We start from the raw sequence: 27,043 nt of genomic DNA, 5'->3' as shown, positions 1-27,043 counted from the left end.
ATAAATGTTGTTTTTGTTTTTTATTACGTTTGCGTCTATTGCCGTTATATATAGATATATTGGTTATTGGTTAATTGTTATTAAAGTTGCTTGAACTTGAATGAATATCAAATAATTTGGATTAACTTGTAGCGTTTTTCTACTATAATTTGACTAACATTTTTGCAACCGCGATTTCAACTTTCATCTTGTTTATATAATGTGTGATTTTTAAATGGGAATTTTTTTCGTTTTTTTTTTTACTTTTGTAAATTTTTTTAATGGTTAATTTTAGTGATTTTTTTTTTGTTTTTTTTTTTTCTTTACGTTTTAGCTGGTTGCGAATAAATATATATAGAAAGTGTTATTACATATATAGTGTGTGTTGGGTTATTATTGATTATAGGGCGCTTTAATCTTCGTCATCCTCGGATTCAGCTTCCTGCAACCAGGTCAACCAGGCATTCACCTGGAACAATGCTGAGCCCTTGCCTGGATATTTGTCCGATATCTCCTCCTTCCAGGTAACGAATGCTTCTTCCTCAATGATTTCGAAGTCGTAGAGATATTTGAACCAGCGACAAAGCATGCCTGCAAATAATTGAAACAAGATTATTAGTATATAGCCATAGAAATAAGGTATTATATATATATCTTACCCTTGGGAAAGTTCTCGTTATAACAGAAAGTCTGCAGTGCATAAAGCGCCATCAATTGCAATTCGTTTTGACCCAGGAAAGTTTGCAGCATTTGACTGTAGGTCTCCAGCATGTTTTGTTCCTTTTGTATTATTGATTTCTCGGGATGCTCCTTGGGATCCACGTTGCTGGCCAATGTTGTCTCCTTGGTGATGTATTTGACCACAACGGTCATGAGTGCCTGAATGAAGCCTGGGTCCTTGTAGTACTTGTTATCCACATTAGCCTTGATCCATTTGTAGAAATTGCTTGGATTGGGATCATTTTGCAGCTGCTTCAGCATCTCTGCCTGCACCTTGAGCAACGGATAGAGGAAGGATAGCTGTCGATCCTCCAGAATTTCCGCCAAACGTTCCTTGTTGCGATCCACCTCGGGCAGGCTGTTCATCAAATCAATCTTGCTAGCACGGAACTTCTCCTCCAGCGCATCCTTGCCAATGGTCTTGTGCAGCTGCTGCAGCACCAGCAAAAACAATGGATAATGTTGTCCGTTGTCCGTGTAGTTGGCAATGTCGTTAAGCTTAATCAGAGCCGGCTCGCAGACGGCCTTGCTGAGCACGGCGGCGACCAGGGCTGTGATGCGTGGGTTGAGTGCCTCGCGCTCGTTCATCTTGTTGACCAACTGCTTGAAGATCTCAACAATGATGTTTGGCTTGATGTTGGCCTGTTTGCGCAATGTCTGCAAGAAGCGCACGACACGTTCCAAGTAAACATCGTTGACACGGTCAAGCACCTCCATCAGTAGATTGAGACAGACATCCTTGAGCGATTTTTCCGGTAGTTTTAGCTCAATGAATCCTTCGACCAATTCCGTAAACTGATCGCGTTGTCCATTGATGGCTTCCACTGTTTCCGATTCGGTTTGTTGTTCATCGTTTGCGACCTCCTGCTTTACAATCGGCTCATCATCGGCTTCCTGCTGCTCCTCATAGTAGAATTTCTCCTTGAAGTAGGCTTGCGCCTTCTTGGCCAACTCTTCCTTGCTTGGTCCCTTGTCCTTCTTCTGTTGCTTGCCGGAGCTAGAGCCAGATGGTGTGGTCGGTCGGTCGGTGCCGCCATTCTTGGGATTGCCTCCCAGCTGCTGCTGCTGCTGCTCCTTATTATCATTACCACTTGCTGCTAATCCTGCTGTCAACTTCTTGTCCTGCTCCATGGCTGCCGATTGGCCGAAATTGGGCGACGACGATGTTGCCTTCAGGCTCTTCTCGCCCAGCTGCTGCACGGCATGCAGGCCACGATTCTCGATACCATATTCCGCCGAGGGCGTAGACGATGGTCGCACCGGAGTGGTGATCAGATGTGATGTGGGTGTGCCCAGCAATGGATAGTGCGAATTGGAGAGCTGCGATGTGGCCGATTGCTGTGCAGATGAGCTGCTACTGTTGCCGCTCGGCGGCGTCGAAATGGGCAGCGTGGCCGGGAATTTCTGATTCTGCGAGGCGGCGCGGAATAGCAACGAATTGGCTGCTGGACGCATTTGCAGATTCTCAACCGAATCCTGATTGGTCGATATCAGATTGCGCTTGAAACGTGGCGCCAACTCCTTGCCGCCCAGCATCATTTGATTGCCGCCTCCGCCGTACTGTCCATCATTGTTCCGATCGTTTCGATCATTGTTACGATGCGAGCCGCCACTGCCGCCGCCGCCACCACCCCGTGAATCATCGCGATTGTTGCTGCCGCCGCCAGATCCATTCTGGTTGTTGTGCTTGTTGTAGCGATTGTTGCTGTAGTTGCCACCGCCACTGCCGCCTCCGCCGCTGTTGCCGCCCTGGTCACGGTTACGATCACGATTATTGTATTGGCGATTGTCGCGATCACGATCCCGATCCCGATTGTTGCTTGTGGCAAAGCTGGAGAAAAAGAGCGATAGAAAGAATTGTATGACCTTCTGTACCTCAACATATATCAATATATACTCACGGTGATACAATGGGCGATGCGCCGGTAACACTGAGTCCGCTAAACATATCATTGTAGCCGCCAGGCTGTATATTCAAATGGAAGCGATTCATCCAGCTGTCGCCGTCGCGATCATTGTTGCGCATATCGCGATTGCGATTGGCGAATTGGGCGCGTATGATGGAGTCATCGTCCGAGCGTATTTGCTTTATCGGGACGGGTCCTTCGGAGCTGCCGCCAACCTTGCGCGGTATCCAATTGTTTTGACGCAACTCGATGACATCCTTTAGCATAAAGCGTATCCTTGGTGGATATTCAGTTGATTTTGAACGACGTTCCAACGTCTCAAAATACTGGTTCATCAGCTCTTTGCCCTGTTCTGAATCCAGATTCTTGCCGCAAGTCTTGAGCAATTGAGCCAGGCATTCCATGTCCTCGCACATCTCTTGCGCCCCGGCCGTACGTTTCTTCTTCTTATCCAATAGCTCCATAATGCATGAGTGCAACACATGCTTCGACAGCATATCCAACTTGTGGAGTTCACCAATGAATTTAACATTGCCCAGCATTCTCTGCTTGGCCAGATGGCGTCGCTCCTCCTCATCGGCCTCATTCTCGGGCGGTGGCCGATTATCGTTGGCCTCATCGCGCTTCAAGCGATTGTTGAACTTGTCGCGACAGACGGCAATCAGAAGACGTAGAAATGTGCACGAATTATTTGGATCCTTTTCAAATGATGGCGCTTCCTCGGACAAACGCTTGCACAGCTGTGCATACATAGACGAGTACTTCGGCTCGTCCAAGGCTTTGTCGAAGATCAATAAGATGACACCGTTCAGTATGACAATTGAATTCAGATCTAGCTTCAGCAGCTCATCGCTCAACTCTTGGAATTTCTCTGGCGTCAATTTGTTCAATATGCCACGGACACGTCGGAAAACTGCATCGTTCTTCTCGCTCTGCGTTAGGCCATGCTGTGGACGCAACGATGGCGGTATCCAGCGTCCGGTAATGGGTTGCTGTGCTCCAGCTCCAATTGATGGTGAGCCTCCTGTTACTGATGATGATGATGCTGCTCCTCCTCCTCCTCCTCCTGTTGTTATTGGTGGCGGTGTAGACGACTTGTATGATTGCTGCTGCTGCTGTTGCTGATGATGATAACTTTGCTGCTGTTGTTGTTGCTGATGCTGCTGCTGTTGCAGATTGTTGCTTGCTGCAGTGTGTCTCAAGCTCTGGCCACGCTCGTAACGCTCGTCGTTGTTGCCTCGACTATTGTAACGGCCGCCGCCGCTGCCACCGCTTCCTCCTCCTATACCACCTGCGCTGTAGCGTTGATGTGCCGGTGATTCGTCTGCGTAGCTATCCCTATAATTGTCCCGCTGGCTATAGTCGTCACGTTGATAGCGTCCACTCAGGCTGCCGCTGTTATTATTGTTGTTGTTGTGGTTGCTGCTGCCGCTGCCATCGTTGCGCTGTGAGCCGTAGTTTGATTTATTTGGATTGCCAATTGTCGAATTGCTGCCGTAATGACGTTGTTGTTGTTGTTGCTGCTGCTGCTGCTGTTGTCCGCTGCTGCTACTGCTGCTGCTGCTGCTGCTGTTGTGGTTGATGTTGCTGCTACTGTTGCCATTGCCATTGACCGTCTCGTAGCGTGAGCCGCTGCCAGTTGCTTGATGCGAGGCGCGATAGCTGCTGCCGCTGCTGTTGCCGCCCGCCGAGGAGTTTGTGTTTAGATTTCGATTGTAGCTGACGCCATCGGAGGAGCTCGAGTGATAGTTGTTGCGACTACCACGATGAACTCCCAGACTACCGTTATAACTGCTGCTATCAGCTGCCTGCTGACTGCCGTTAGTCAAGCCGCCAATGCCGACGCCTCCGCTATTATTATTGCCAGTCGCTGCACCCAAAATGTCACTATTTTTGTTATAGTAACGCGACGACGACGAATCGTTTTGATATGATCGTCGAGGCCTTGGGCTTAGCTCCGAATCGTGTTGACGAATTTTGACGGTATTCTTATTATAGCCACTGGAGTAGTGTCCGCTAGGGCCACCAATTTGCTGTCCTCCTACACCGCCTCCAACTCCGCCAGTGCCCGATGAGTTAGCACCTGTGATCGAACCAGTGCTTGAACGGCTACCGTTGCGACCACTCAGTCCAGATTCGTTGCCGCCAATTGATTTATTGCCACGATAATTGCCGCCGTTGTGGTTCGCACCGTTGCTGCTTGTGCCCTTGTCAATCTTCACCAGATTCTTGAGATTATTGAACGTATCGGTCGCTGTGGTGATGGGCAATAGATTCGGACTGGTATTCAGCAGTGTCTTCTGGCCAATGGTTGACGCCGTTGTTGGTGTTGTCGATGTGGTTGTTGTTAATGCCGATAGTGGTGTCGGTGGTGTTTGGCCTCCGGTACCGCCGCTGCCGTTATTGCCGGTGCTGCTGCTGCTGCTGGTGACGCCTAAAACGGCGCCGCCGCCTCCGCCTCCACCGCCGCGATTGCTCAATTGCTCGTAATTGCGCTCGATAATATCGTTTGGTTTCGACGACGTTATTATCAAACGCAAATCGTTGACGCCGCCGCTGCCGGTGCCGCACCCACTGCTGCTGCTGTTGACGCTGCTGCTGGTGTTGGTGCCGCCGCCGCCGATGCTCGTCGTGTCACCGGTACTGGTGCCTCCCTCAATGGTGATCGTTTTGGCGCTGTGGCGGAACTGATCTATGATGACGCCTGCCTGATGCCCGTTGCTAGTACCGTTAGCCCAACGCTGCGGACTATCGTCGTAAGTGTGCAAAAGGGGAGCGGCGTCGTACGTTGATAGTGGAATGGTGATAATTTTTCTCTATCGACTCGGGAGCGAAAAAAAATTAATTCGTGGGTTCTCGTCTCACAGGAGGGGCTCGCTGTTCCTAGCGCGCTCACGCTCTTGGTTAACGGTGCACTTGGTATGTCGATCCTCTTTGATCTGCCTCTCGCTCTCGCTCTGGCTCTCTGTGCTCTCCCTGTGTGGTGTTATACAACACAACACACGCGAAACAAAACAAAAATTTTGTATAGTACACACAGACACGCACGCACACAGAGACACACACACAAAAATATATATATATATATCGATATATAAATATATATATGTGAATATATATGTTAAGCTGTATATGTATAGCTGCTTGATAATTGATGGGGCTCCCTTCGGTTGCTTTGTCCTAAAATCTGTCTTTCTCTTCTGCTACGTCTCCTTCGATATTTGTTTCTGCGTACGCTTTGCCAGATGTTTTATTTATATTTGTTTGTTTTTAATTTATGTAATTTGTATAGTTAGATAGATTCCTGTCTAATCGGATATTGTCTGCTCCGTTGCTGCTTCCCGCTTACGCTTATAGGAATCCTGTTGATAAATGAGAAAAGGTCGTGCCAAAATTCTAATTAGAAGCGATATTGATATGCTAAAGGTGGGATTAGTAACAGTTTTCAAATAATATGAACAAACAAAAATATATATTGACGAGACAAAGTTGTGTGATATGGTCCAAATATATATTGTACAAGCGTATACTGACAAATGTGCAAATGAAAACTGAGCGGATTCATAACAATAATAAATATAACAGAAATCTGTAAATCGAATTCACTTGAAATTACTTTTCACACAGGCTCTCTCATTTGCTTATGCCTGCATATAAGAATGCGAGTGTGTTTGTGGGGAATTTAATAAATGCCCCATAAGTGTTAATTAAGCTGCTCTGGCTCTTACTATGGCTCGGGGTACAGCTGTTCGTTTTCTTCGCTCAGTTACGCTCGAATTTAAAGCTTTGGTTTACTACTAAAAATAACGGTAGTTTGACAATGCTCGCTGGCACACTTGCCGTTGGCAATGGCAAACTATCATAAGTCTAAAACTGGAATTTTAATGAAAATAACCTCGTAAAACACCTTCAAGTTTATTTCACTTTTCCCCCACACACGACGCAACGCAATTGAGCGCCACACACAAATACACAAACGATAACTGCGTTCTCTGCTCAACTTGGGGAAATTTCAATATGTATGTTTGTATGTACATATGCTGTACATCTACGTGCCAGTGTTGCCGTGCAGCACCATTACAATGCGCAAATACAGTGCATTTCATGAAATGAATGTACATATTATTAATGCAATTACTTGAGCGGCTCAATATACAGCAACACAGTTTTTTTAATGCACTTAAATTGATTTTAATAAGCGAACAAATTGAGTGGGGCAACTAACTGGTCGGCCAGGTCGTTCGCTTTTGTTCTTTGTTGGCTTTTTCTTTGTTTGCGCGCGCTCTGTTTGCCAAGTTTGAACTCCTCCTCTATGTACATACATACATATACATATGTATGTAAGTGTATGGGCATAAGTGTATAAAAATTCAAACTGGGATGTGTGGATGCTCACGTATCTCGCAAAAACTCACACACATACACATGCACATATTCAAGCGTGCGTGTATGTATGTATGTGTGTACCCATTTCGCTAGACGCTGCTGCTGCGCATAAGCGAGCAAATTTCTCAGTGTCAGTGTCCTTTGAGTGTGTGCGTGTGCCTTTGCGAATGTATGAGTTTGAGTGTGTATGTATAGAGGTTTCTGGCCTCTGCTAGAGCTTTCGTTGGTTCGCAGTTTCCGTTCTGCGCCATCGAATTAAAGTCTCTTGACCCCAATAAAAGTGTACTAAATGGGTGTGTTGTTGTTTTTTTGATTAGCGGTGCTTAGCTTAAACACAAGAAAAAAAAAAACAACATTCAAATTATTTCGCATCTGCGCCATGAGTCACATATGGATGGTAAATTTTACACTTTTGCTTTATGCGATTTTCCCTCAAAGAGAGCACACACATACACTCGCATACAATTTGAGAGTTGCTAAAGTTTAAGCAAGATTTTGCATTTTGAAAGCTCCCCACCCAAAGCAACCCTGAAGCCTGATTTGCATTTAGTCCATATATGTATGCCGAGGTTTATACGTGTGTACGTGTGGCTGCATTTAAATGCCTTCCAAGCACCCCCCAAATAGTGTCCAAAGTGTAAAACCACCCCAAAAAAGAGTACGCATACATATTGCCGCCCTTTCTTGAGCGTTGCAGCGCAAAGACGTCGACGACCCCGACCCGAACGAACCAAAACCCGATGCCGCGACAAAGAGACCCAGTTGTGGATGATTTTGACCTCAATTCAAGTGAGTCGTGCATAACCGTTCAAGTAAATCCCACTAGAAAAAACCTGATGCCATTTCCAATGACACTCACACACACACACATACATTCGCAGAGATATAAAATTGTATTTTAGTTGGCAAACGCGTAAATTACTCTCTATTTAATCCAATGACCCGCCCTCGTTTTCTGCTAAAGCTACATATAACCCGGCCTGTTTTCAATTTGCCTTGCATCTAGTTTTTATTCTTTTAGTCTTTTTGTTCTCTTTTTTTTTCAATGCTTTCGTCATGCACATCGTACAAAGTGCACACACGCATACACTCAGCTGTGTTTGTATGCTGCTACATGTGTGTGCGTACAAACGTGTGTGGCTGTTTTCGAAGATAAAACGCGTACACACGGAAAATCAAAATGAAGCTGCATTGAAAGCGAATCGAAAAACTCAAAACTCAACAAAGAAAAGAGAGGAAAGAGAGACAGAAGCATGCAGCAAAGCAACGTCAACATCAGTTTTCCGCTGTGTGCCGCTGCCGCCGCCATTTTGTTTGCTAGCACTTGACGTTGCCGCTGCTGCTGCTCCTCTCTCGCTCTATCTACCTACACACATATGTATATGCATACAGACATACATACATACAAATACATTTCTTTGTATTTTGAGTGAATCATTTTTTCTCTTTCTTTTTTTTGATTTCGATTTCTTTGTAAGTTTCATGCAGCGCATTTACTTTTTTCTTTAACTCAAGCTATACGAATTCACAATTTAGGGACGAAATAGTGCGGCATTATTACACATTTATTGATTCAACGTGAATTTTCTGCTGCTGCTGCTGCTGTGAGCGAGGAAGCTGAAACGAGGACGTTCCTAATGTACATCGTACATCATGGAAAAATTTTTGAGGCTAATTTTTTTGTTCAACACTCGTTGTTATAACCTTAGCACACTTTGCAATACAATTCAAACCAATATTACACACTTTAGCTTTTGTCCATTTACAAATTAAGTATATTAATATTAGTAGGCTGTGAACTTTCTCTGTCTTTATTGTACTAACCTCTATAAATTACTGACTGTATGGCAACTTTTTTGCGAAAATTACTACCACCAGTCCGACGTGCTGCAAGACAATCGACGGTATTATCGGTTATCTGCTATGGGTGGCGAGCTCAACGATATTTCTGTGAATATCGATGTGTGAAACTATCGTTAAATTTGAGAGGCACGTATGTCGGCATCGAATCAATTTTAGTTGCATGTATATATTTGACAGTTTGAATGAATCATGTAGTTATTTTAATTGAATATAAGTTTAACTTCTATATCTAATTTATACTCATAATATGGAGAAATTTTATTACTTCCGCAATCAGTTTTATTAACAGTGTGACCGTCTTCATTTCATATTTGTCTTCATATCGGCTGTGGTGCTCACTGCGCAGCTGATTATTTCATTCTCATGTCGTTCCCTTTGAATGTCATTTGTTCCCCCATTGTTTGTTTATATTTGCATTGCGTGGGCGTGTGTGTGCATCGCTGCTCTACAGAATTAAAACGCAATGAGTGACATTAAAATTCTACAATTTGCTCCTTTTGAGTCGTTTGTGTCGCCGACATTTTGGCATAAATTAGCAGAACTCAAACTCGACTATGATCGTTTGTCCGATACAAAACGTTCAATTTTCGGATACTACACAAATCGCAAGGCGTCCGGTTGTCTGCTCGAGGTCGACTACAGCGCATATAATAGGTAAAACTGCGTGGCCAGCTGACTGATAAGAGCACTCAATTAACTGTTAATTACTTCACAGTGAAGCGCAGGTACCCAAGTTCAGCCATGTAGCCCATGGAAATATTTACAATAAAAATACAATTGAGGAGTTCAAAGCCCTGGATAAGACAGCGCTGCTGGCAGATGAGGGCAAACAACTGTTAGATGATATGCGCAGTGGCCGTGCCTTGAGCGACGCCAGTTTATTGACGCGCTTCTTTGTTCTGTCGTTCGCGGATCTGAAATGTCATAGTTATTACTATTGGTTCGCATTTCCCTGCCCCCTGACACCTGCACTGGAATTGCTTAGCCCAGCAACCAAACTGAAAGAAATTCCCAATAATGGAAACTATGTGGAAGCTATTTCCGTGTTGCCTGCGCATGCGCAGAACTTCTTCATTTTACATGTCAACGAACAGGAGAAAGTGTGCGAGGCGCTCAGCTTGACCGCTGCTTTGAGTGATTTCGATGAGGAGCGGGCGCAGCATTATATTTACTGTTTCGCCGATCCCAGCGAATATGAGAATCCGGCCTGGCTGATGCGCAACTATGTGGCATTGCTGCTCCAGAAATGGTAAATAATAAGTGAATGTGCTCAACAGGTGCGCTCGAAAGCAAGCTGCTTTGCTATTGGCTGAAGAAAAAGCAGAGAGAGAGAGAGAAAGAGTGTAAGTCGGATGAGCTTAACTTACTCAAACTCAACTCTCTTTCCATTTCACTTTTGTTTGGCAATGCGCTCAAACTTTAGCTACAGCTGTGTTAGATATGTACTCATTTAACAAATTGTACTCGATATCGATAATACATCGAAGAGAGCGAAAACGAGTGAATTTAATTTTCTCAACACTGATTTAACTCAAATACACTTTCTTGGTCATTTCAGTCCCACTCTTATTGGCAAATCGCTCAAATTTTTGGGTCTGCGCTACGATCAGCAAATGCATTTGGACAATAGCTTGATTTGGGAGGTGCGTCAGGCGGAGGCATGCAATTATGAACACGTGCAATTTGTTGGCTGGGAAGCGAATCGCAATGGCAAAATGGGACCACGCATGGCGAATATGCGGGATAGCATGGATCCAGCCAAGTTAGTAATCGCCGTACATACATATACAATAAGTGTTGTGACTAACATAACATATGCTTCGCAGATTGGCTGAGAATTCGGTTAACTTGAATTTGAAACTCATGAAGTGGCGTCTGGTTCCCGACTTGAATTTGGATATACTTGCAAAGACCAAGTGTTTGCTCTTTGGAGCTGGCACCCTGGGCTGTGCTGTGGCTCGCAATTTGCTGGTTAGCATTTACCATATACATATACTATATATATATATTAATGATATTTTCTTTTAGTCCTGGGGCTTCAAGCATATAACGCTAATGGACAGTGGCAAAGTGGGCTATTCGAATCCCGTCCGTCAAAGTCTTTATATGCACTCAGATGCTGTGGCTGGAAATTGCATGAAGGCGACCACAGCTGCCGCTCGTCTGCTTGAGATTAATCCCAGCGCTGTCACCAAGGGTTATATTTTGGAAATACCCATGCCAGGCCATACAGTGGGCGAGGCATTACGCCCACAAACCGAGCAGCATTTACAGCGCATCGAGGAGGAGGTGCGGGCGCATGATGTCATCTTTCTGCTAACGGATTCACGTGAGAGCCGTTGGCTGCCCACGCTGCTGGGCGCAGCTAATCAAAAGGTTAAATATGGTCGTTGAATATATTAGATAATGGGCGAGGCTGTAGAATAGTTGTATTTTTTATTCCTTCATATAGATTCACTAGAATTTAAGATAATTTCTATTGTATAATGACCTATAGCCAGTCAAATATTGATGTATATTTTGTATGCTCTACAGATAGTCATGAATGCAGCTCTTGGCTTTGACAGCTATCTAGTCATGCGGCATGGCAGCACGCGCGAGCTGACAGGCGACTGCATCAAGGATGTCGAAGGACTCAAATGCATAACTGGACAACAGTTGGGTTGTTATTTTTGCAATGATGTCACAGCGCCAGGAAATGTAAGTAAAACTCAAAGTTTAACAAAAACTCAGACTTTATTAATAAATATATACAAGCTAGTAGTATATACAGTTTTAGTAGCATATTGAATATGGTAGTATATGGTATATAGTTATATATGGCATATAGTAGTATGTAGAAAATAGTAGTATATACAATCTAGGATAATGTACATATATGCCATATAGCTTTCTATTCCATATACTAAAATATTTTTTATAGTAAATAGTAGCAGAGCCTACTTTTACTTTAGAAAATCTTAAAAAATACTAAGCGCACTCGTAATCATGTCTCGAGTATTTCTCAAATCCTGCGCACGTCGTGTCGCCCGTTTGTACGTGATCGACGCCTGTGATTTGAATGACCAGGCCATTGATTGCAGTCACCTTGAAGCCCACGAGGTTCATCATGGCATTCGGTGTGCGCCAGGCGTAGCTAAAGAAATTAAACCCATCCACGGCAGTCAATACCTCGCGTTCCGTGAAAGCCAAGGCCAATTTAAATTGCTGATTGAAGACGAATGGAAAGCCGCCATGGCGCTCCTCGATGCCAAACCTGCAAAAGAGAAGAGATCAAATATATTAGAATATTACGCCAGCTTTAGGTGAGATTCTCTTCCCAAATGACCTTCGTTTAAAGGTGTTCTAAGCTTGAATACTGTTTCGGCGAAAGCTTCACTTTTTTAGTGTTGGACAACCAAATTATTATACTTGCACTAAATTTCGAACAAGAATGAGCTGATTTAATTGACATTTAGATTTGAATGGTTCATCAATTAAAAGCACTTTCCAATTGAATGCCAACTAATGCAGTGTTACACAGCGTACTTACTCGAAATTCTTATTCATGGTGTTGCGAATGACGGCCTTCTCGTCGAATCGCACGCTAAAGTGCAATTCCTCTCGCTTGGTGTCGGAGTCAGTAAACTTGATGATGAATTGGCCACGTTTATTCGCGAAGCAGCGCGCTGTGATGACAATAACATGGCCGGGACTGTAGAGTATCGGCTGATCGTTGCTGAAGGCCTTGAAGTAGTCCGAGGCATGTATGGCCGGCCAGGGATTGGGGAAGACGGTGCGATGATCTACCTGTTTGATCACCTGTATTTGATCGCGTATCTCGACCGCACGAATCGCGCTCAGCGGCAAACGATATCGAAATGTGCAGAACTCACGGCTATTGATCGAAATGTGAAAGCACTCGTCGGCGGCCAGAATGTAGACCATAAAGAACTCCCCGCTGACAATCGGATTGGGCAGATTGATATTGTCGTCGACATGGGACTCCTCCTCGCCCCAGACGCCGTGCATGCGGGAATTGCGCACGATCATATCATTGCGAAAGTAGCAGGAGAACCGCAGCCCAATGTCCGCATCTGGATTCACCGAAGACTTGGCCGTGCAGAGATTGATATGGAATCTGGAATATAGAATTTATATCTATATATGGTTGATTATACAATGGGAGGGCTAAACTGTGCTTAGTCATGTCATCACTGGCGATAACAAATTTTGACTCATATTGAGGGCAGGGCTCTAGATATTTTTTGTGTAATTTACCTGGCTGCTCCATCGATTGTTTTGGCCACGATTTCCAGCACATGTCCGAATTCCAGCGGATGCGATAAATTCCCCGAATATTCTGTTAACATATTTAATAGACTATTTTAGTAATTTGATTAGAGAATTCAATTTTCCTTATTTTCGGAATTTATATTTTGTGTTAAGGGTTTATCGTCGGGCAGAGCGAATCGACATTATCTCTGGCAGCGTTCAATGCCTACAATATTTCTTTAACAACTTCTCTGAGCATTCATTAGAATTTTTATGTACATACAAATAATTTTTATCTAATCAGCAGGCAGCTCACTCGAGCGCTCTTCATTTTTGTTGCTGTTGCTTTTTGCCTGCCCATATTTCCACTCCTCTTGACGTTATTTACTCTTTTTTTTTTTTTTACTTTACTTTATTTTTGTATTGTTTGTTTTTGGCTTTCGCACGCTCAGCTGTGTTGTGTGTCTGCCCTACCTATGGTTGGCGGCGTCATTTTTGTTGGTGTAAAGCTCGTCGTGGAATGTAAAGCTCACGGAGCAACGTACAAAGTTGAACTGCACCAAAAAACTGTAAACATGCAGCAGTTGCTGCTGCGCTGATGGGATATAAGAGTACATAACTCATGTAAAGTGAGTAAACTCGCATTACAAGCAGTCCACTGTTAAATAACAGTAGTTGACCAGCTGCTCTGCAAGCTGCATACATAGCTTAAGGCGCAATTCCAATTGGAAAATGCCAGCTCTAATGAGCTGTTAAGTTGGCCGCACAAAATGTAAACAGAATTTTGCGAAGTGAGTTGTCAAGAGAGTTGCTATTTTTACCAGAGCACAAAAAGCTAAAAATAGCTAGAATGGAATTAAAATAAAACTGAATCACTATTCTGAGATATAATTGGAGTTAAATGAACAAGCTTTTTCGAAGTTCTGATAAGCTATAATTACCGCTTGCCGGCTTTCGCATTCCTGCATTAAATTTTAGATGAGAATAAACTATCATTTCGCTTTCGCTCTCCCTCTCTCATGTTAAATTTAAACTTTGCTCCTCTGTTATTTACAGTCGCTCAAGGATCGCACCCTCGATCAACAGTGCACTGTTACGAGACCCGGCGTCTCGAACATAGCAGCCAGCTATGCAGTGGAGCTGTTGGTCGCCCTGCTGCAGCATCCGCTGAGGGAGTTGGCGCCCGCTTACTACGCGAACAGTCGCCAGCAGACGACTGAGGTACAACAGCCGGAGGGGCTGTTGGGCATCTTGCCCCATTCCATACGCGGCATGCTGTGCAATTATGAGAACATTTTGCCAGCCACGCAGAAGTTTGCGCAGTGCATTGCCTGCTCGGAGGTGAGAAATCTCTATAAATATATCGAGCAATATGTCTATATAATAAATATATATTTATATGTATATATTTAGCGTGTTTTGGCCGCCTATCGCAGCGAGGGTCACGAATTTCTATTCAAAACATTCGAAACGGCCAAGTACTTGGAGGATCTAACTGGTATTTCCGACTTCAAGCGACTTAACAGTGAGGTAGGTGTACTAAGTTAAGTATTAGATTAGTCTAAAGCTTAATCTGTGTCTGTTTAATTAATAATTCCAGATAATTGACTTTGATGATAATGAGTTTGATATGTCCGACAATGATGATGATGATGATAATTAGTTATTATTATCTTGATGAACAATATGCATTTTCTATTCTATTTAAGCTTAAAGATCCATTTATTTAGCACCAATTTTATAATTTAAGTATAGTATGTGTTTTTTTTTATAAGTATTCAAGTCTATGTATGTCGTTTGAAATATATGTCATTTTAAATATAATATACGTATGTTGAGCTTATTTCTATCAGACTAAATACTATGATAGTTTTACAATTTAAATTATAATATAATATATAACAAAGAATTGCCATACAGTAATTCAATATTTAATAACAGACCATTTATTATTTGTCTGTTATGTTTATGTTAATGAGTAGGCAGTAGAGCAGATCGTCATATAAATCAATTGATCCTGTTATAATGTTAACGAATGTTATTAACAGCTCATATACAGAACTTATCTATGCTTGGTATAAGAGTTACATAGAGAGTTCAAAGTTTGTCTTAGTGCGGATAAACATTAAAATGTCATATTAATTGCTATATGTGCATACATACATAAATATACTTGTATTACACAGAACTGATTTCCTGTTATTCACTCACTAAAATTAATTAAATTACATATTCCGATAAGAATATTGTTTATGACACTTTCATATGATTGTGAATCAGTGGAATCTCACAGAAAATTCGGTCTTGTTATTGTTTTTTCTTATTTTTGCCCTAGAAATGACGACAATATTTGTTTTCTAATACTTGTTTCTATTTGCTATTTTAGTTCTTAATTTTTTACATGTAAAATATTTTGTTTTGCTCTTTTGCTTTCTTCTTTTTGCTGAATATTGATAAGCCTGTTGAGCTATCAAGAATCAGAACCATAAATCAAATGTCAAGTTCATTAAACTCCGACAGGTAAGAATTTTAGAAAGAAAGCGGGTCAACATGCGGGTTCATGCTAAATGGCGAATGCTGTTCTTAAGGTTAAATGGATTAAAAACAGATTACGGAAAATTTAATTTTGGAAATCAGCAGGATCTGCTTCCTTAAGTCCAAACACGTGTGCAACAGTTTTAACGTTACCTGATTTTTAGCTAACATTCATGAAATGTACAAAAATGACAATAACAAAACACTTGACACACATAATGTTGGTCTCAAACGCCATTTGACCCTAGGCAAAAACCAACAACAACAGCAACGGTTAATCACTTAAGGTTTGGCTACCCACTGAGTCGATGATAACTGCTTTCTTCTGCAAATATCGAAAAACAACAATAACAGCAGCAGCAGCGAGTCTACATAATTAATATCTGTTAAAGGCGAACGCAGCAACAACAATGGCTCAACGAAACACAAACAAAGCCGAAGCTGACAGCAGACGCAGCAACAATAACTCCGCGACTCAGCGTGACAAAAAAAAAAAAACGTAGACAAATACGAAGAAAGAGCAGCAAGAAATATGCAAATAACAAAAACAACAGCAGCAAGCAGCAGCAATGGCTGCCATAGCCGGCGGCGGTGACAGCGACAGCGACGGCGACGTCAACGATGCCTTGAAAAGCGCTCAAAATGCCAATCGAGTCCATAGCATTTCACTCAAATTGCGTTTTGAGTGAAACGCAGTGACGTTTTGGTATGGGCCAACGGATTCACATAAATTGGTGAAAGATATCCAAAATGCGCACAGAAAACAGCCGAGCGCGCATACAGCTGGCCAGAGTTTGAAGACAGTGTTGCAGTGCAGTGCATAATACTACTAAAATTATATTTTTAAATACGTTTGGCAGTAAAAGTCTTAACACAAAGGAAAACAATATGGTAAGCGCGAACTTTTGCATACAGTTTAAATTCAAATCCTTTGAAAGTTATAAAAATACCTTTGGTTAATTATGAGCTGCATCAATTTTATGGAGTATTCACAGTTAGTTTTCACTAATTGCAGTTTCCTTTGTTGCTCTTTCTCGTAACTCGTTGCGAAAGTTGTTTTGCATTTGAAAAAAATCGTTGCAAAATCTCTTGTGTTTTTTCTTCAAATCTTTCAAAATTGGCTAATGGCCATAGCTATAGCCGTGGCAGCATTTAATGACCATTCATATACATATGCATAAAGAAATCTATTAATTTAAGCTTCACTATACGCAATGAAGGCACGTTTCAATTTCAAGTGTTTTTAATAGGCTCATTAAAATGCTTAAGCGGGACTCGTGGCTTACATACAGAGTGCGTACAGCCTATAGAATGGTTTAAAATTATGGAAATTCATAAATATTTTCAATAGACTTAGGTGCTTAAATAATATTTAACACAATTAGAAAATTTTTGGTTATTATTTTCACTTTGAGCTCAGCTTTAACAGAGTTTCTATTGCAGTTTGCCGAGGATGTATATATTTTGTGAGATTAGGTATGCAATTTCTGATACTCCCTCATATAGCTAAGACTGCAGATTCATATACCTTAAAATATATACGGTTCTCTCTATTAACTAAGCCCTCGAGTGCTATTTTCGTATCATTAGAGGCGTTATTTCCTATTTTTGTAAACCTAAACCTGACGTGTTTTGTATTTAGTAACGTTATCTATGAATAGACACGTTTAATAAACTTTGTTTTCATATAAAGTGAGCTTATGTAAGGTGTTTTTCAATCTGCTAAGAGGCAGAGCTTTGTAGCTATAAATATAGTCATATATGCCTATTTCTATATCTATATCAGTTACTATACAGCTCTTCATTCATAAGCCTTTCTCAATCTGAAACTATTTAGCTAAAAAAAAAAAATTAAAGACAATATGTTATAAAAAAAAAATGGGGCTTGACTCTTGAGCCGAGGAAATCCGTAGAAAAAGATTCTAGAAATGACGCAGATAGAAATATCAACTGATAGGCTAAGTCACTCGCTACAGTGAATACCCACAATATGTATAAGGAATATATAATAACAATGTATGCATATACATATGTATATATAGACAATACATGATCAGATGGCATGCGTCAGTCGAAACAACAAGAGTTTGAAGACATTTGGCTTATCAGTGAAATGGAATTGGGAGAATACCAAATCAAAAATGGTGATTTTTGTTCAGGTTTCGGAGAAGGCGGAGGCTGCCGCCCATGCCAGATGTTGAGCTCCTGGCAACATATATTATAAACATGGTCATAGCTCAGAGATCGCTCGTAAGACTCATTTTAGAGATAAGAGCCAGGGGTGAGAGCCTACGTATATATTCTTTATAAGAAAATATTCGGTTTATTGACTGACAGACGCATTCGCAATCAGTCGGTTGAGCCAAGTGGTCCGAGAGCAACTACATTGCAATATATTTCCATATATATATAGAAAGAAAATCAAGCCAGAGCTGATTCTAAGCATAGTTCAATAGCGCTATTGATAACTCTATCACGAACACTCAATTCATTTAAATCAATCAAGAAGTAAGTTTACAGCGATTAAAATACTATAAATCAGAAATTTTCCATTGATCATAGACAATCTATATGGTATATATGTATGTCTATATGGCAATTAGATTAACAGAAAATTCGTACATCTCTGAATCTCAGGTAAATCAAAGCAAGTGTAAAATGGCTTTGTCCAAGATCGATGGGGAGATCGATAATATCGATCAGGAGAAATATTTGCGCCAAGCGACGCATTACTATTGTGCGCTGGAGAAACCGTTAAAGTTTGGACCCGCCGTGGATAGTTTGCCGGATCTGATATCCGCGCTGCATCGCGAATTCGACGCAAACTATGTGAACATTGAGATGGTGAATCATCTGATGCTCGCCTACAAATCAAATCCCAAGGAATGGCGTAAATATGCAAAATTCGATCGTTACACGTACACGAGGAATCTGGTCGATGCCGGCAACGGGAAGTTCAATCTGCTGATACTCTGCTGGGGTGAGGGTCACAGCTCATCGGTGCACGATCATGCGGACTCGCATTGCTTCATGAAGATGCTGAAGGGTGAGCTGCGAGAGAAACGCTATCGGTATCCGAACCGAGGCGGCGATGAGGAGCAGCAACAGCAGCAGCAGCAGCAGCAGGATCACCAGCACATCAACGATCACGAGCTGGTGGAGATCGGCGATAAGCCCATACCAGTCAATGATGTGGCCTATATAAATGGTGAGTGCCTCACCTACTGCCCCAATCAAGTCGGGTTTTTTCCAAACAGTTTCCCTTTAATCCACTTCAGATAACTTGGGGCTGCATCGCGTGGAGAATCCCAGCCATACGGACACCTCGGTCTCGTTGCATCTCTACTGTCCGCCCTTCGACATGTGCAACATCTTCCAGAGCAATGGCAAGAAGATTCCAGCCAAGGTTACGTTCTGGAGTAAATACGGCGTACGCAACAAAGCCAATGAGCAGTAGACTAAACACATACATAGATATATGTATATACTCATATATATATTTAAGTCTCCTATTATTAGTTGTTAAGCTCTTAGCTATACCAAAAATATTAAATTAAGTTACATTAACTAAATAACAAAAGCAATTTAAACTAAAAAACAAGTCTTATCTATGGCGCCTTGAACCCCCCCCAATGGTTATCATGTGCCACGTACATATAGAGAATTAGAATTTAGCACGAGTTAGCGGCTTGGTTTTCCTTTATATGATTCGATTTAATTCATATAGACACATTCACAAGAACCAGAAAATAGATAGAAATAAAAGAAATCGAATTGGTTTCCTAACTTCGATTCGAGCGATCAATCGCCGATCATTGATTGTATGTACCCCAAGCAAAGCATCAATTTGTACTGCCATCATCAATGTGATATGATATGATATGATCGTTGCTCGCTGATCAATGATCGTTTCATCTGCTTTTAGACATTCTTTTGATCACGCAAATGCGATCTCTTCGGCGCACCCCTGTCGAGTGTCTTCTGTATGTTCTTCATCAGACCGGGCAGTAGATTGATGTGCTTGTCCACACAGTTACCGGTGCACACCTCAAACAAGTGTCTGGATCGCGACATATCTTGTTCGTTGGGATTGCTGGGCAGCTTTGAACGGGCATCGCTATTGCATTCCTAGGGGAATTATTAGGGCATGAACATACACTCAGTATATATTCATATACTATATAGTGCAGAGTATATTGATAATGTTTGAAAGGGGGTTTTCCTTTACCTGTTCTCATAAGCTATTACGATCTTTAATTTTACTTATATCTATTGTAAAGCTGAAAAATTAATCTATAAGTTTAGAGTATACGATATCTATTCCTGTTCAGTTCTCTCACTCTGACACTGCTTGGCTAATGGTAATAAAATCTCCATATAGTGTATCCCTAAATATATTAGCTATATTTACTAACCCAATCCTTAGGTTATCTTGCATCTCTTCCCAACAGGTAAAGAAATGTATTTCTCTTACCTAGACAAGGCCTTGCATAGAAATATAACTAAAGCCTTTCCTAGCTCTATTATTAAAATGTCTTTAAGAATAATCAAAAATTTAAGGACTGATCTCTTCTATCTGATGCCTTTTATAGCTTCATCCTTAGATCTTCTTTAAGCTATACAGCTATACACTTGTTCCATTCAATTCTCTCACCTTGACACAGCCCTGCAAATGGTTTTGAAACTGTCCCAGTTCGTTCTGCAAATAGTCCTGGGCATCCATTAGGGGCGAGGCGCACTTCTCAATGCAACGCTGAACGCTGTCCAAGGTGCCGCGCTCATCGTCGCAGCAGGTGGCGGCGCACCGATGCATTATGGACTAGGAAATTCTATCCTTAATAGAAATGTCTATATGCATAATTTCGCTTGGAGCTCACCTGCATGCGCCGCAGATGAGAGCGATACATGTCCTCGATCATGTCGCTAATGGCGCCCTCGAGACGTCGCTTCTGTTGATCTACCATATTTTTTATGTTTTTAGGTTTATTTAAAGAATTTGGAAAAGGAAACTATGTAAAACTTTGTATATATACATTAATGTATAAGTATTTGGTTATATGTATGTATATATATTTTCTTAGATTTATTTTTTTGGAATCTATGTATTATATAAATTGTTTTCAGTGATGTGAATAATAGCAAAGCAAACGTTGTTTGGGGCTCAGGTGTTTACAGTATAATGATATATGTACATACATACATATATATATTTTTATATTGCTTAACAGATCTTTAGTGATCAGATAAAAAAGATAAAAGAGGAGAGAGAAAAACAGAGAGACTTGGAGCTATTAGAGCTAATTGACAAACATCAATATCTAGTTTAGGCTGATATTAACTAAGTTTTATACGAGTATATCCAAACTTTTATGCTCTCTCTCTTACACATAGTAAGCTCTTCCTTCTCTTTCTGACTGCCAGTCTATCTGTTCAAACTCTTTCTTCAGCTTGATGCTCCTTACAGATGCATCCGCAAGTGTCTTAGCTAAAATTGTTTATTTGATAATATAAAAGAGGTTTTCTGTTCAGTTTTTGGTGCCATCAACTTGGCTTTAATTAGCGTGCTTAAAGGGGTTTTATGTTCTTTTTTTAGTTAACAATACATTTCAGAAAAGGGAGCTCAACAATTAAATGCAGCATATATGCACTATAGCATATTCATACACCACATATATGCTATAGTGTATATATGCACAGGACTTCGGCTTAGACTTGCGGTATGGCGTCGGGTCCCTTGGCTAGAACCGATTTCATGGTCTTCATTAGACTGGGTATGAGGCCAACGTGCTTGTCGACACATTGTATGGCGCATCTTTCAAACTGATCCGTAAACTTGGCAATTTGATCTTCGTTTGGGTTGGGTGGCATTTTCACTTTAACATCATCGTTGCATTGCTAGAAATGAAACTTGTTGCAATTATCGCTCTCTCTCTCTTTATTTATTGTATATAGCTCACCATGACGCAACGTTGAAGTCGTCCCTGAAATTCGCCCAACTCGTGCTGTACGTAGTTTTGCGCCCTTGTCATGGGCGCCGAGCAGCGATCGACGCAGCGCTGCACGCTGTCCACGCTTGAGGTCCCGTCCTGGCAGCACTTTGCCGCGCACAGATGCATGTCCGTCTGTTAGAAAGAGCAGGAAAACATCTATGAGTGCATTTCCAATTGGATTCATATTGGAGTACGTACCTGCATTTTGCGCAAATGCGACTTGTCCATGTCATCGATGAGCTCGGTCACGGCTGACTCTACACGTTGGCGTTGTTGTTGTATCATTATTATTAATTATGGATATAAGTCTGCAACTGCAACTGCTGATTTCGTAATATATGATGTGTATAAAATAGTAATATGCTGCCCGGCTAGACAGCGTGTTTTGTAATTCGTAACGATAATAGTCTGCTTATCGATAAAATGAATTGGGATGTCAGCTGTTTTTTGGCTGCAAGTGGCGGCGGGTCGATGACTGGGGTTTTTATTCTATCGGCTGAGCTAGCAGCATTATCTGTGTAGTAATTTTTATTATTTTTCTAATTTATAAATAAAAAACATGTCGCTGCTGCGTAAATTAAGCACCTATACACTGCAAGCGAATGTTTGCAATTGGAGCCGCCAGCTATCCGGCACACAGCGCTTGTTCAGCACTGAAGGAGCGACGACGAGCGATAAAAATGTGATCGAGACACAGCCGGAAGAAAATAGGGCCAAAGGAGGATTCGCGCGTGCCTTTGAGAGATATACGGCGCCAGCAGAGCCGGAGCCCGAGCCCGTGGACAATCAGAGCTTTGCCTCACTGCTGCGCAACTCCAAGTTCATTGATGTAGGTAGCATTTGGATATTCCAGTTGATGTTTATGTAATCTCGTTAATGTTTGTAGCTGGGCGATCCGGAAGGCAAAGTCGTCAGTGGTAAAATCTTTCACGTTGTCGGCGATGACTTGTATATAGATTTCGGCTGGAAGTTTCACTGTGTGTGCACGCGACCAGCGAGGAATGGCAGGTGAGACAAAATACTAATTTATATGCATATGTATATCATGTGTTTTATTTATGCTTAAATCGTTATAAAATTCTGTTTGTCTAGCGACTATGTGCGCGGCGCACGCGTTCGTCTGCGCGTCAAGGATCTAGAGCTATCTACTCGATTCCTCGGCTCCAGCAAGGATATAACTCTACTTGAGGCTGATTGCCAGCTGCTGGGACTGATCAACACGCCCACGCGTCAATCGAACCCACGAGTGGAATTCAACGCACCACGAATCGAGACGTTGCTCTAAAGATCTACACAAAATATCTATTCACTGCATTAAACTAGTAAAAGAATCAAAAGTTTTTGTTGAAGCAGTTTTGTCACATCGTAAATTGGAAAACTTCGTAGTGATGATTCAGTTCCTTGACTGCGTGCAATTGGAATTTGCTGGTAAGTGCGCCATTCTCGGACTGCTCGAGGAAGAAGATGCGCTTGACGCGGCTATGCACCAGCGCCATGGAGCACATCAGACAGGGCTCACGCAGCAAGTAGACATCGTAGCCGGTGCACAGGTAAGGTCCATATTTGCATAGATTATCAGCATGAATATCCTCAACAACTGGCTCTGACTGCTGCTGGTGCTCCTCTCTCCTGGGCAGCTCAGCACCCAGGTTTAAATCCTGGCAAGCTGTGTCTTGCTTTAGATAGTCGTAAAAGATTTGTGGTAAGCCACTCAAGGTGCTCTTTGTGTGTGGTTCGTCTTTAACGAACTCCACATCCGATTGCCAGGCGCCGCCACGTTGACTGCGCGCTACATGATCCACCAGCCACATTACGCAATGCTGATGACTGTTGCCGTCGCCTGCAGCTGCGAAAGAAACCGCTGAAGATCAAGCTATCAGTGACTTGGCTTCACTTCCTCACCTGCTATGGCCACAATGCTTGGCCTTCGTGGATCTACACAAATGCCCACGTTTTGTCCCTTGCTCACATCCGTCGATAGCTTCCAGAGCAGCTCGGCCATGCGCTTGTGGTACGCCCTTTGACTGTCTGTAAAATTACTGCCATTCTGCAAGGATTCGGCATATTTATCCGGGTGAAATTTGCATGGCCAATATTTGCTCATTTTTTCGTATTGCACACGCAGCTTGGCCGAACTGGCAGGCACTTCGATCACATTCACATTGCGACAGAGGGCCTCCAAAACATTATCGGAGATCTGATGTAGCTTCAAGTGCTGCTCCAGCGACTCTTTAATATCATCTGATGGACATATTAAGACATTTCTGTCATGAACGCGCTTCAAATGCTGGAAATGTGGCAGCTTCAGGGCGAGTTCTTTGATGACTGCCTGCAGCTGTTGTTTACTCTCCAATTGACAGCTGTGCACCTGCATCAGCTCTATGTCCTTTTTGTAGTCATCGGAGAGTATTGCTTTTATGCCAAAATTGTCAATTTTTATCTTTTTCGTAGCTGGCGGGCATAAATTGTCCTTATTTTCATTGTTGTCCATTGCTTACAAATGATCGAGTAGTTGATAGTTAATGGTATCGATATGTACTTGGCATGGTCACCCAACTATCGAGTATATACAACCATTTGGGCTCGATATGCACAACATCGCAAAATGTACGATAGCTATCTGACAATTTGATTGAACAGCTGGCTGCCCGCCAACATTCAAATAAAATTGAATTCGAAATTTTATGTGATGTAATTTTGTTTAAAATGTGTTATTCCAAAAGTGGGTTTCTCTGCTGTATTTCGCTTTATAGCGGATGTATAAGTATTGGAGTATCGGGCGTTATATTTGCCATTATTGGTCTTGTTATTGCCATTGCGAGACTTGTACATCTAGTATTAGTATGGGCAATTTTGGCAATAATATTTCTATTCGTATATTTAATAGCCAAAATACTCCTACTTTTAGGTGTTGCATTTGTAAGTTTTTGATTAAAAAATATATGACTGTAATGAAAATGATTATTTATTGCAGCATAACTGCTTTTTCGTGCTGCTGTCCTTTTATATTGTATGCGTATCGCTTATTCTCGCACTTGTCCTGTGCATATGGATAATGGCTGTTGATGGCGCAATATTACTCGGCATCATAGGATTCTTCTTTATTTTGGGCACGTTTAGATACGGCATAACGATAAAATGAAAAACTTATATATTTATTTTCGTTTCTTTGAATTTCAGTGGAAATTTACTTTGCCTGGATTGTGATTTCTTACTGGAACCTGTGTGAAAATTGCTGTCTAGCTTAAATTTGTACCAAAGCGCACAAAAGTATTATATATTAAATGCATGTATACGAATTTGTTATCACATGAATGTATATCTATATAATATATAATGTATGTGGCACAATGGGTTGAAGGATAACAATAACAATGCTCGAATTGGAAAAATTCATTAAATAATTGTATAGCAGAACCATTTTGAGTTTAACATACGATTTTTGTAACGGCCATCAATAACAGACACTGTTAACAGTGCTGCCAGTAACAGATCAGATTCGATCATAACAATACCATTTGAGTACAATAATTGCAATATTAAAATTAAAACTCTTATTAAACAAACCACTGAACAAACAAAGGTAAATAACAGTAAGAGGCAACATTAAGAGTTTCAATTGGTATACAAATCAGAAATTAATCAACAAGAGAAACTATAAAGAGCGGCCGTTAAGCCGAGCGCCTTAGAACTTATAAACTCGTATAAGAGTCTATCGAATTCCGTCGGCTCCAAAAACGCGAATTCAGTTCACTTCGAAACGTCGTGTGGGTGAGTCGATGAAGCAGTCGTTCGGTATGATCGCCGTTGCCGTCGTCTTCGTGGCTTAGCGCGCGTGCGTGCGACACTTGGAAGCGTTTTGTTGCTGTGTGCGAGAGTGTTTTCCACAATTAAAAATAACGGTGCGAAGGTGAAACTGGAAAGTCAGCGAAGCGCGTTAATTCCAAGTGCATCTTCATATTTGATATTTTGCCAATTAGCTTAATTTTTTGTTATACCAAGAGTTTTTTACCTGTCCATCCAAACAACAACAACAACCAATAACAGCAACAACACAGTTTTCAATATTGAAAATATGCATGTGGCCAGGCAAAGTTCATAGCCGGTTTAGTCATACGCGAAATTCTGAGAATTCTACAAGTGGATTTGATTTGATTTGAACAGTTAAGTGTGCGCGAATGTGTGTGTGCATGTCTGCCTGTGGCTGTGTGCGTTTGTTTGTATTTTTGTATAACAGCTGTTGCAGTGCACCTAAAGTCTAAATTGCGTACTTATTAGGTATTTGCTCTGCTCCGCATAGCAGCAGCAGATAAGATAGAAACCAAAGACGTTTTGCACAGTGTAAAACTCTTATATTTGCGACCGCGTGTGTGTGTGAGTGTGTGTGTTTATCTTATCGGTAGACCATTGATTGAAGTAGCTTTTTGCTTTGGACTAAAGCAATGCCGGGTGAAGTCATTTGCGCAGCGACTAAGCAAAAGAGTCTATGGACAGCTAGATAGGATATCTAAGCACCTATAAAACACCCAAAACCAGCCAATAGAAGAAAAGAGAAGAATAGAAAGAGAGAATAAAACCAGCCACGCAATCTTTGGCTAAATTTGGACACTGACCAAATACCAAACAAGGCATTGCGAACATAAATCAACTGCAACAGGAGCAGCAGCAGAAGCAGCAGCACCAGCACCAGCAGCAGTAGCCAAGATGGAATCCGATTCGGACACCTGGGAGGACTTTTTTGGTAAGTACGTTGCCACATAGTTCGTTGAACCTGCCACCAATCACTTGCGTCCATGATCATCATCCGCATCATAATTATCATCACTTTGATGACTCAGCGCAGCAGGACTGCACTGTCAGAGATGAGCATGTGACATGAGCCGTTATATGCATTCCAATCAGTGCAGTGTTGTCAGCGGCACTTATTGCCAAATCTAGCCTTTTTTCTTAGAGGGTCGACTGAGTTAGCTCTAAGCCAAAAATAGCCAGAGCTAGAGTTTATATGGTAAGAGATGGGCAGATCAGACATTAAAGTGTGACATAAGCCGTATTGCCCATAGCCGATTCTAGCTTGGGAAGTATGCAAAATTGGCGATTAGGCTAGCTTTTTTTTCTGCGCTTAATCCGACTGTGCAGCACTCGCTCATCTTTGGTGTGGCGTGTGGCAAGGTTCTGTCTGGGGAGGTAGGCGTACGCATTTTCGCATGTTTTAGCATTTCGATTGTCTGTCTCCCTCTGCCCAAAAATGGCAGACACTAACACACGCGCAAGCACATACATTTACAGAGGAGAGCAAAGGTAGACAGAGGCCTGGCTTTGTTTTTGTTGGCTGCAGTCGTCGCTGGCGTCGTCGTCACTATAACTGTACACTTGAGTTGAAGTGCGTTTTGCTGTAACGGTTTCCAGTTC

At 42.0% G+C, this 27,043-nt stretch overlaps 10 protein-coding genes across 14 annotated transcripts in view; 5 read left to right on the top strand and 5 right to left on the bottom strand.

Moving 5' to 3' along the window:
* Positions 1–7: 7 nt before the first annotated feature.
* NAT1 (N-acetyltransferase 1) lies at positions 8–8,971 on the bottom strand. Its single transcript, XM_018103975.3, has 4 exons — positions 8,817–8,971; positions 2,601–5,968; positions 639–2,530; positions 8–570 (listed from the first exon to the last, which is right to left on the bottom strand). The coding sequence occupies exons 2-4, from the start codon at positions 3,356–3,358 to the stop codon at positions 392–394; spliced, it is 2,829 nt and encodes a 942-aa protein (XP_017959464.1). The 5' UTR covers positions 3,359–5,968; positions 8,817–8,971; the 3' UTR covers positions 8–391.
* A 166-nt stretch (positions 8,972–9,137) lies between these two features.
* Positions 9,138–14,952, top strand: Atg7 (Autophagy-related 7). The gene is made up of 9 exons (XM_018103976.3): positions 9,138–9,509; positions 9,571–10,104; positions 10,414–10,617; positions 10,682–10,826; positions 10,884–11,231; positions 11,391–11,555; positions 14,166–14,450; positions 14,523–14,639; positions 14,710–14,952. The coding sequence occupies exons 1-9, from the start codon at positions 9,319–9,321 to the stop codon at positions 14,770–14,772; spliced, it is 2,052 nt and encodes a 683-aa protein (XP_017959465.1). The 5' UTR covers positions 9,138–9,318; the 3' UTR covers positions 14,773–14,952.
* On the bottom strand, positions 11,573–13,741 carry LOC108653487 (32 kDa beta-galactoside-binding lectin). 3 transcript variants are annotated; one of them, XM_018103994.3, is made up of 4 exons: positions 13,584–13,741; positions 13,116–13,197; positions 12,388–12,975; positions 11,573–12,111 (listed from the first exon to the last, which is right to left on the bottom strand). In XM_018103994.3, exons 1-4 carry the CDS (start codon positions 13,600–13,602, stop codon positions 11,826–11,828), a joined length of 975 nt encoding a protein of 324 aa, XP_017959483.1. In that variant the 5' UTR covers positions 13,603–13,741; the 3' UTR covers positions 11,573–11,825. The 3 variants fall into 3 exon arrangements, with proteins under 3 accessions (XP_017959483.1, XP_089117171.1, XP_089117170.1); XM_089261045.1 differs by lacking the exon at positions 13,584–13,741 and adding an exon at positions 13,521–13,539; XM_089261044.1 differs by lacking the exon at positions 13,584–13,741 and adding an exon at positions 13,393–13,517.
* Positions 14,953–16,385: 1,433 nt separating the features above from the next.
* On the top strand, positions 16,386–19,245 carry LOC108653491 (cysteine dioxygenase type 1). Of its 2 annotated transcripts, none has more exons than XM_089261046.1 (3): positions 16,386–16,535; positions 18,282–18,852; positions 18,923–19,245. In XM_089261046.1, the coding sequence occupies exons 1-3, from the start codon at positions 16,533–16,535 to the stop codon at positions 19,099–19,101; spliced, it is 753 nt and encodes a 250-aa protein (XP_089117172.1). In that variant the 5' UTR covers positions 16,386–16,532; the 3' UTR covers positions 19,102–19,245. The 2 variants fall into 2 exon arrangements, with proteins under 2 accessions (XP_089117172.1, XP_017959488.1); XM_018103999.3 differs by lacking the exon at positions 16,386–16,535 and adding an exon at positions 17,964–18,152.
* An 88-nt stretch (positions 19,246–19,333) lies between these two features.
* Positions 19,334–20,832, bottom strand: LOC108653495 (TIM double twin CX3C motif protein). Its single transcript, XM_018104004.3, has 3 exons — positions 20,522–20,832; positions 20,299–20,463; positions 19,334–19,772 (listed from the first exon to the last, which is right to left on the bottom strand). Exons 1-3 carry the CDS (start codon positions 20,606–20,608, stop codon positions 19,566–19,568), a joined length of 459 nt encoding a protein of 152 aa, XP_017959493.1. The 5' UTR covers positions 20,609–20,832; the 3' UTR covers positions 19,334–19,565.
* Positions 20,833–21,161: 329 nt separating this feature from the next.
* LOC108653497 (TIM double twin CX3C motif protein) lies at positions 21,162–22,060 on the bottom strand. The gene is made up of 3 exons (XM_018104007.3): positions 21,833–22,060; positions 21,602–21,766; positions 21,162–21,539 (listed from the first exon to the last, which is right to left on the bottom strand). Exons 1-3 carry the CDS (start codon positions 21,917–21,919, stop codon positions 21,351–21,353), a joined length of 441 nt encoding a protein of 146 aa, XP_017959496.1. The 5' UTR covers positions 21,920–22,060; the 3' UTR covers positions 21,162–21,350.
* Positions 22,061–22,103: 43 nt separating this feature from the next.
* mRpS28 (mitochondrial ribosomal protein S28) lies at positions 22,104–22,971 on the top strand. Its single transcript, XM_018104000.3, has 3 exons — positions 22,104–22,463; positions 22,521–22,642; positions 22,727–22,971. The coding sequence occupies exons 1-3, from the start codon at positions 22,194–22,196 to the stop codon at positions 22,917–22,919; spliced, it is 585 nt and encodes a 194-aa protein (XP_017959489.1). The 5' UTR covers positions 22,104–22,193; the 3' UTR covers positions 22,920–22,971.
* On the bottom strand, positions 22,660–24,125 carry LOC108653484 (tRNA-specific adenosine-34 deaminase regulatory subunit adat3). Of its 2 annotated transcripts, none has more exons than XM_018103987.3 (2): positions 23,537–24,125; positions 22,660–23,480 (listed from the first exon to the last, which is right to left on the bottom strand). In XM_018103987.3, exons 1-2 carry the CDS (start codon positions 24,123–24,125, stop codon positions 22,993–22,995), a joined length of 1,077 nt encoding a protein of 358 aa, XP_017959476.1. In that variant the 3' UTR covers positions 22,660–22,992. The 2 variants fall into 2 exon arrangements, with proteins under 2 accessions (XP_017959476.1, XP_017959477.1); XM_018103988.3 differs by having other exon boundaries at positions 22,660–23,474.
* Positions 24,126–24,200: 75 nt separating this feature from the next.
* Positions 24,201–24,994, top strand: LOC108653498 (uncharacterized). Its single transcript, XM_089262322.1, has 2 exons — positions 24,201–24,553; positions 24,609–24,994. The coding sequence occupies exons 1-2, from the start codon at positions 24,341–24,343 to the stop codon at positions 24,774–24,776; spliced, it is 381 nt and encodes a 126-aa protein (XP_089118448.1). The 5' UTR covers positions 24,201–24,340; the 3' UTR covers positions 24,777–24,994.
* A 378-nt stretch (positions 24,995–25,372) lies between these two features.
* The window catches only part of GEFmeso (Guanine nucleotide exchange factor in mesoderm), a 77,195-nt gene continuing 75,524 nt past the window's right edge, over positions 25,373–27,043 (top strand). Inside the window, exon 1 of the mRNA XM_018103969.3 lies at positions 25,373–26,375. Within this exon, the coding sequence (XP_017959458.1) occupies positions 26,339–26,375 (37 nt within the window). The 5' untranslated portion in view covers positions 25,373–26,338. The remainder of the gene's footprint in view (positions 26,376–27,043) is intronic.

This window comes from Drosophila navojoa, chromosome 5 (assembly GCF_054131105.1).
Source record: "Drosophila navojoa isolate 15081-1374.11 chromosome 5, UAZ_NAV_1.0, whole genome shotgun sequence".
Lineage (NCBI taxonomy): Eukaryota > Metazoa > Arthropoda > Insecta > Diptera > Drosophilidae > Drosophila > Drosophila navojoa.
The sequence above is the reverse complement of the archived record's forward strand: the minus strand, read 5'-3'. Positions and strand labels throughout refer to the sequence as shown.

What these genes read in the sequence shown, in the direction of transcription:
- NAT1 (XM_018103975.3), bottom strand. Translation starts at nt 3,358, where the DNA reads ATGTATGCACAGCTGTGCAAGCGTTTGTCCGAGGAAGCGCCATCATTT. An exon ending in GCATCGCCCATTGTATCACC is followed by an intron (nt 2,531 to 2,600) that starts GTGAGTATATAT and finishes CTTTTTCTCCAG; the next exon opens with CTTTGCCACAAGCAACAATC. An exon ending in TAACGAGAACTTTCCCAAGG is followed by an intron (nt 571 to 638) that starts GTAAGATATATA and finishes AATTATTTGCAG; the next exon opens with GCATGCTTTGTCGCTGGTTC.
- Atg7 (XM_018103976.3), top strand. Translation starts at nt 9,319, where the DNA reads ATGAGTGACATTAAAATTCTACAATTTGCTCCTTTTGAGTCGTTTGTG. An exon ending in GCATTGCTGCTCCAGAAATG is followed by an intron (nt 10,105 to 10,413) that starts GTAAATAATAAG and finishes TGGTCATTTCAG; the next exon opens with TCCCACTCTTATTGGCAAAT. An exon ending in AGTGCATTGCCTGCTCGGAG is followed by an intron (nt 14,451 to 14,522) that starts GTGAGAAATCTC and finishes GTATATATTTAG; the next exon opens with CGTGTTTTGGCCGCCTATCG.
- LOC108653487 (XM_018103994.3), bottom strand. An exon ending in ACAATCGATGGAGCAGCCAG is followed by an intron (nt 12,976 to 13,115) that starts GTAAATTACACA and finishes TCTATATTCCAG; the next exon opens with ATTCCATATCAATCTCTGCA. An exon ending in ACCATGAATAAGAATTTCGA is followed by an intron (nt 12,112 to 12,387) that starts GTAAGTACGCTG and finishes TCTCTTTTGCAG; the next exon opens with GTTTGGCATCGAGGAGCGCC.
- LOC108653491 (XM_089261046.1), top strand. An exon ending in TGATGTGGCCTATATAAATG is followed by an intron (nt 18,853 to 18,922) that starts GTGAGTGCCTCA and finishes AATCCACTTCAG; the next exon opens with ATAACTTGGGGCTGCATCGC.
- LOC108653495 (XM_018104004.3), bottom strand. Translation starts at nt 20,608, where the DNA reads ATGGTAGATCAACAGAAGCGACGTCTCGAGGGCGCCATTAGCGACATG. An exon ending in CTCATCTGCGGCGCATGCAG is followed by an intron (nt 20,464 to 20,521) that starts GTGAGCTCCAAG and finishes AGAATTTCCTAG; the next exon opens with TCCATAATGCATCGGTGCGC. An exon ending in ATTTGCAGGGCTGTGTCAAG is followed by an intron (nt 19,773 to 20,298) that starts GTGAGAGAATTG and finishes TAATTCCCCTAG; the next exon opens with GAATGCAATAGCGATGCCCG.
- LOC108653497 (XM_018104007.3), bottom strand. Translation starts at nt 21,919, where the DNA reads ATGATACAACAACAACGCCAACGTGTAGAGTCAGCCGTGACCGAGCTC. An exon ending in CGCATTTGCGCAAAATGCAG is followed by an intron (nt 21,767 to 21,832) that starts GTACGTACTCCA and finishes TCTTTCTAACAG; the next exon opens with ACGGACATGCATCTGTGCGC. An exon ending in GACTTCAACGTTGCGTCATG is followed by an intron (nt 21,540 to 21,601) that starts GTGAGCTATATA and finishes TTTCATTTCTAG; the next exon opens with CAATGCAACGATGATGTTAA.
- mRpS28 (XM_018104000.3), top strand. Translation starts at nt 22,194, where the DNA reads ATGTCGCTGCTGCGTAAATTAAGCACCTATACACTGCAAGCGAATGTT. An exon ending in GCAACTCCAAGTTCATTGAT is followed by an intron (nt 22,464 to 22,520) that starts GTAGGTAGCATT and finishes TAATGTTTGTAG; the next exon opens with CTGGGCGATCCGGAAGGCAA. An exon ending in CGACCAGCGAGGAATGGCAG is followed by an intron (nt 22,643 to 22,726) that starts GTGAGACAAAAT and finishes CTGTTTGTCTAG; the next exon opens with CGACTATGTGCGCGGCGCAC.
- LOC108653484 (XM_018103987.3), bottom strand. Translation starts at nt 24,125, where the DNA reads ATGGACAACAATGAAAATAAGGACAATTTATGCCCGCCAGCTACGAAA. An exon ending in AAGCATTGTGGCCATAGCAG is followed by an intron (nt 23,481 to 23,536) that starts GTGAGGAAGTGA and finishes TTTCTTTCGCAG; the next exon opens with CTGCAGGCGACGGCAACAGT.
- LOC108653498 (XM_089262322.1), top strand. Translation starts at nt 24,341, where the DNA reads ATGTGTTATTCCAAAAGTGGGTTTCTCTGCTGTATTTCGCTTTATAGC. An exon ending in TACTTTTAGGTGTTGCATTT is followed by an intron (nt 24,554 to 24,608) that starts GTAAGTTTTTGA and finishes TATTTATTGCAG; the next exon opens with CATAACTGCTTTTTCGTGCT.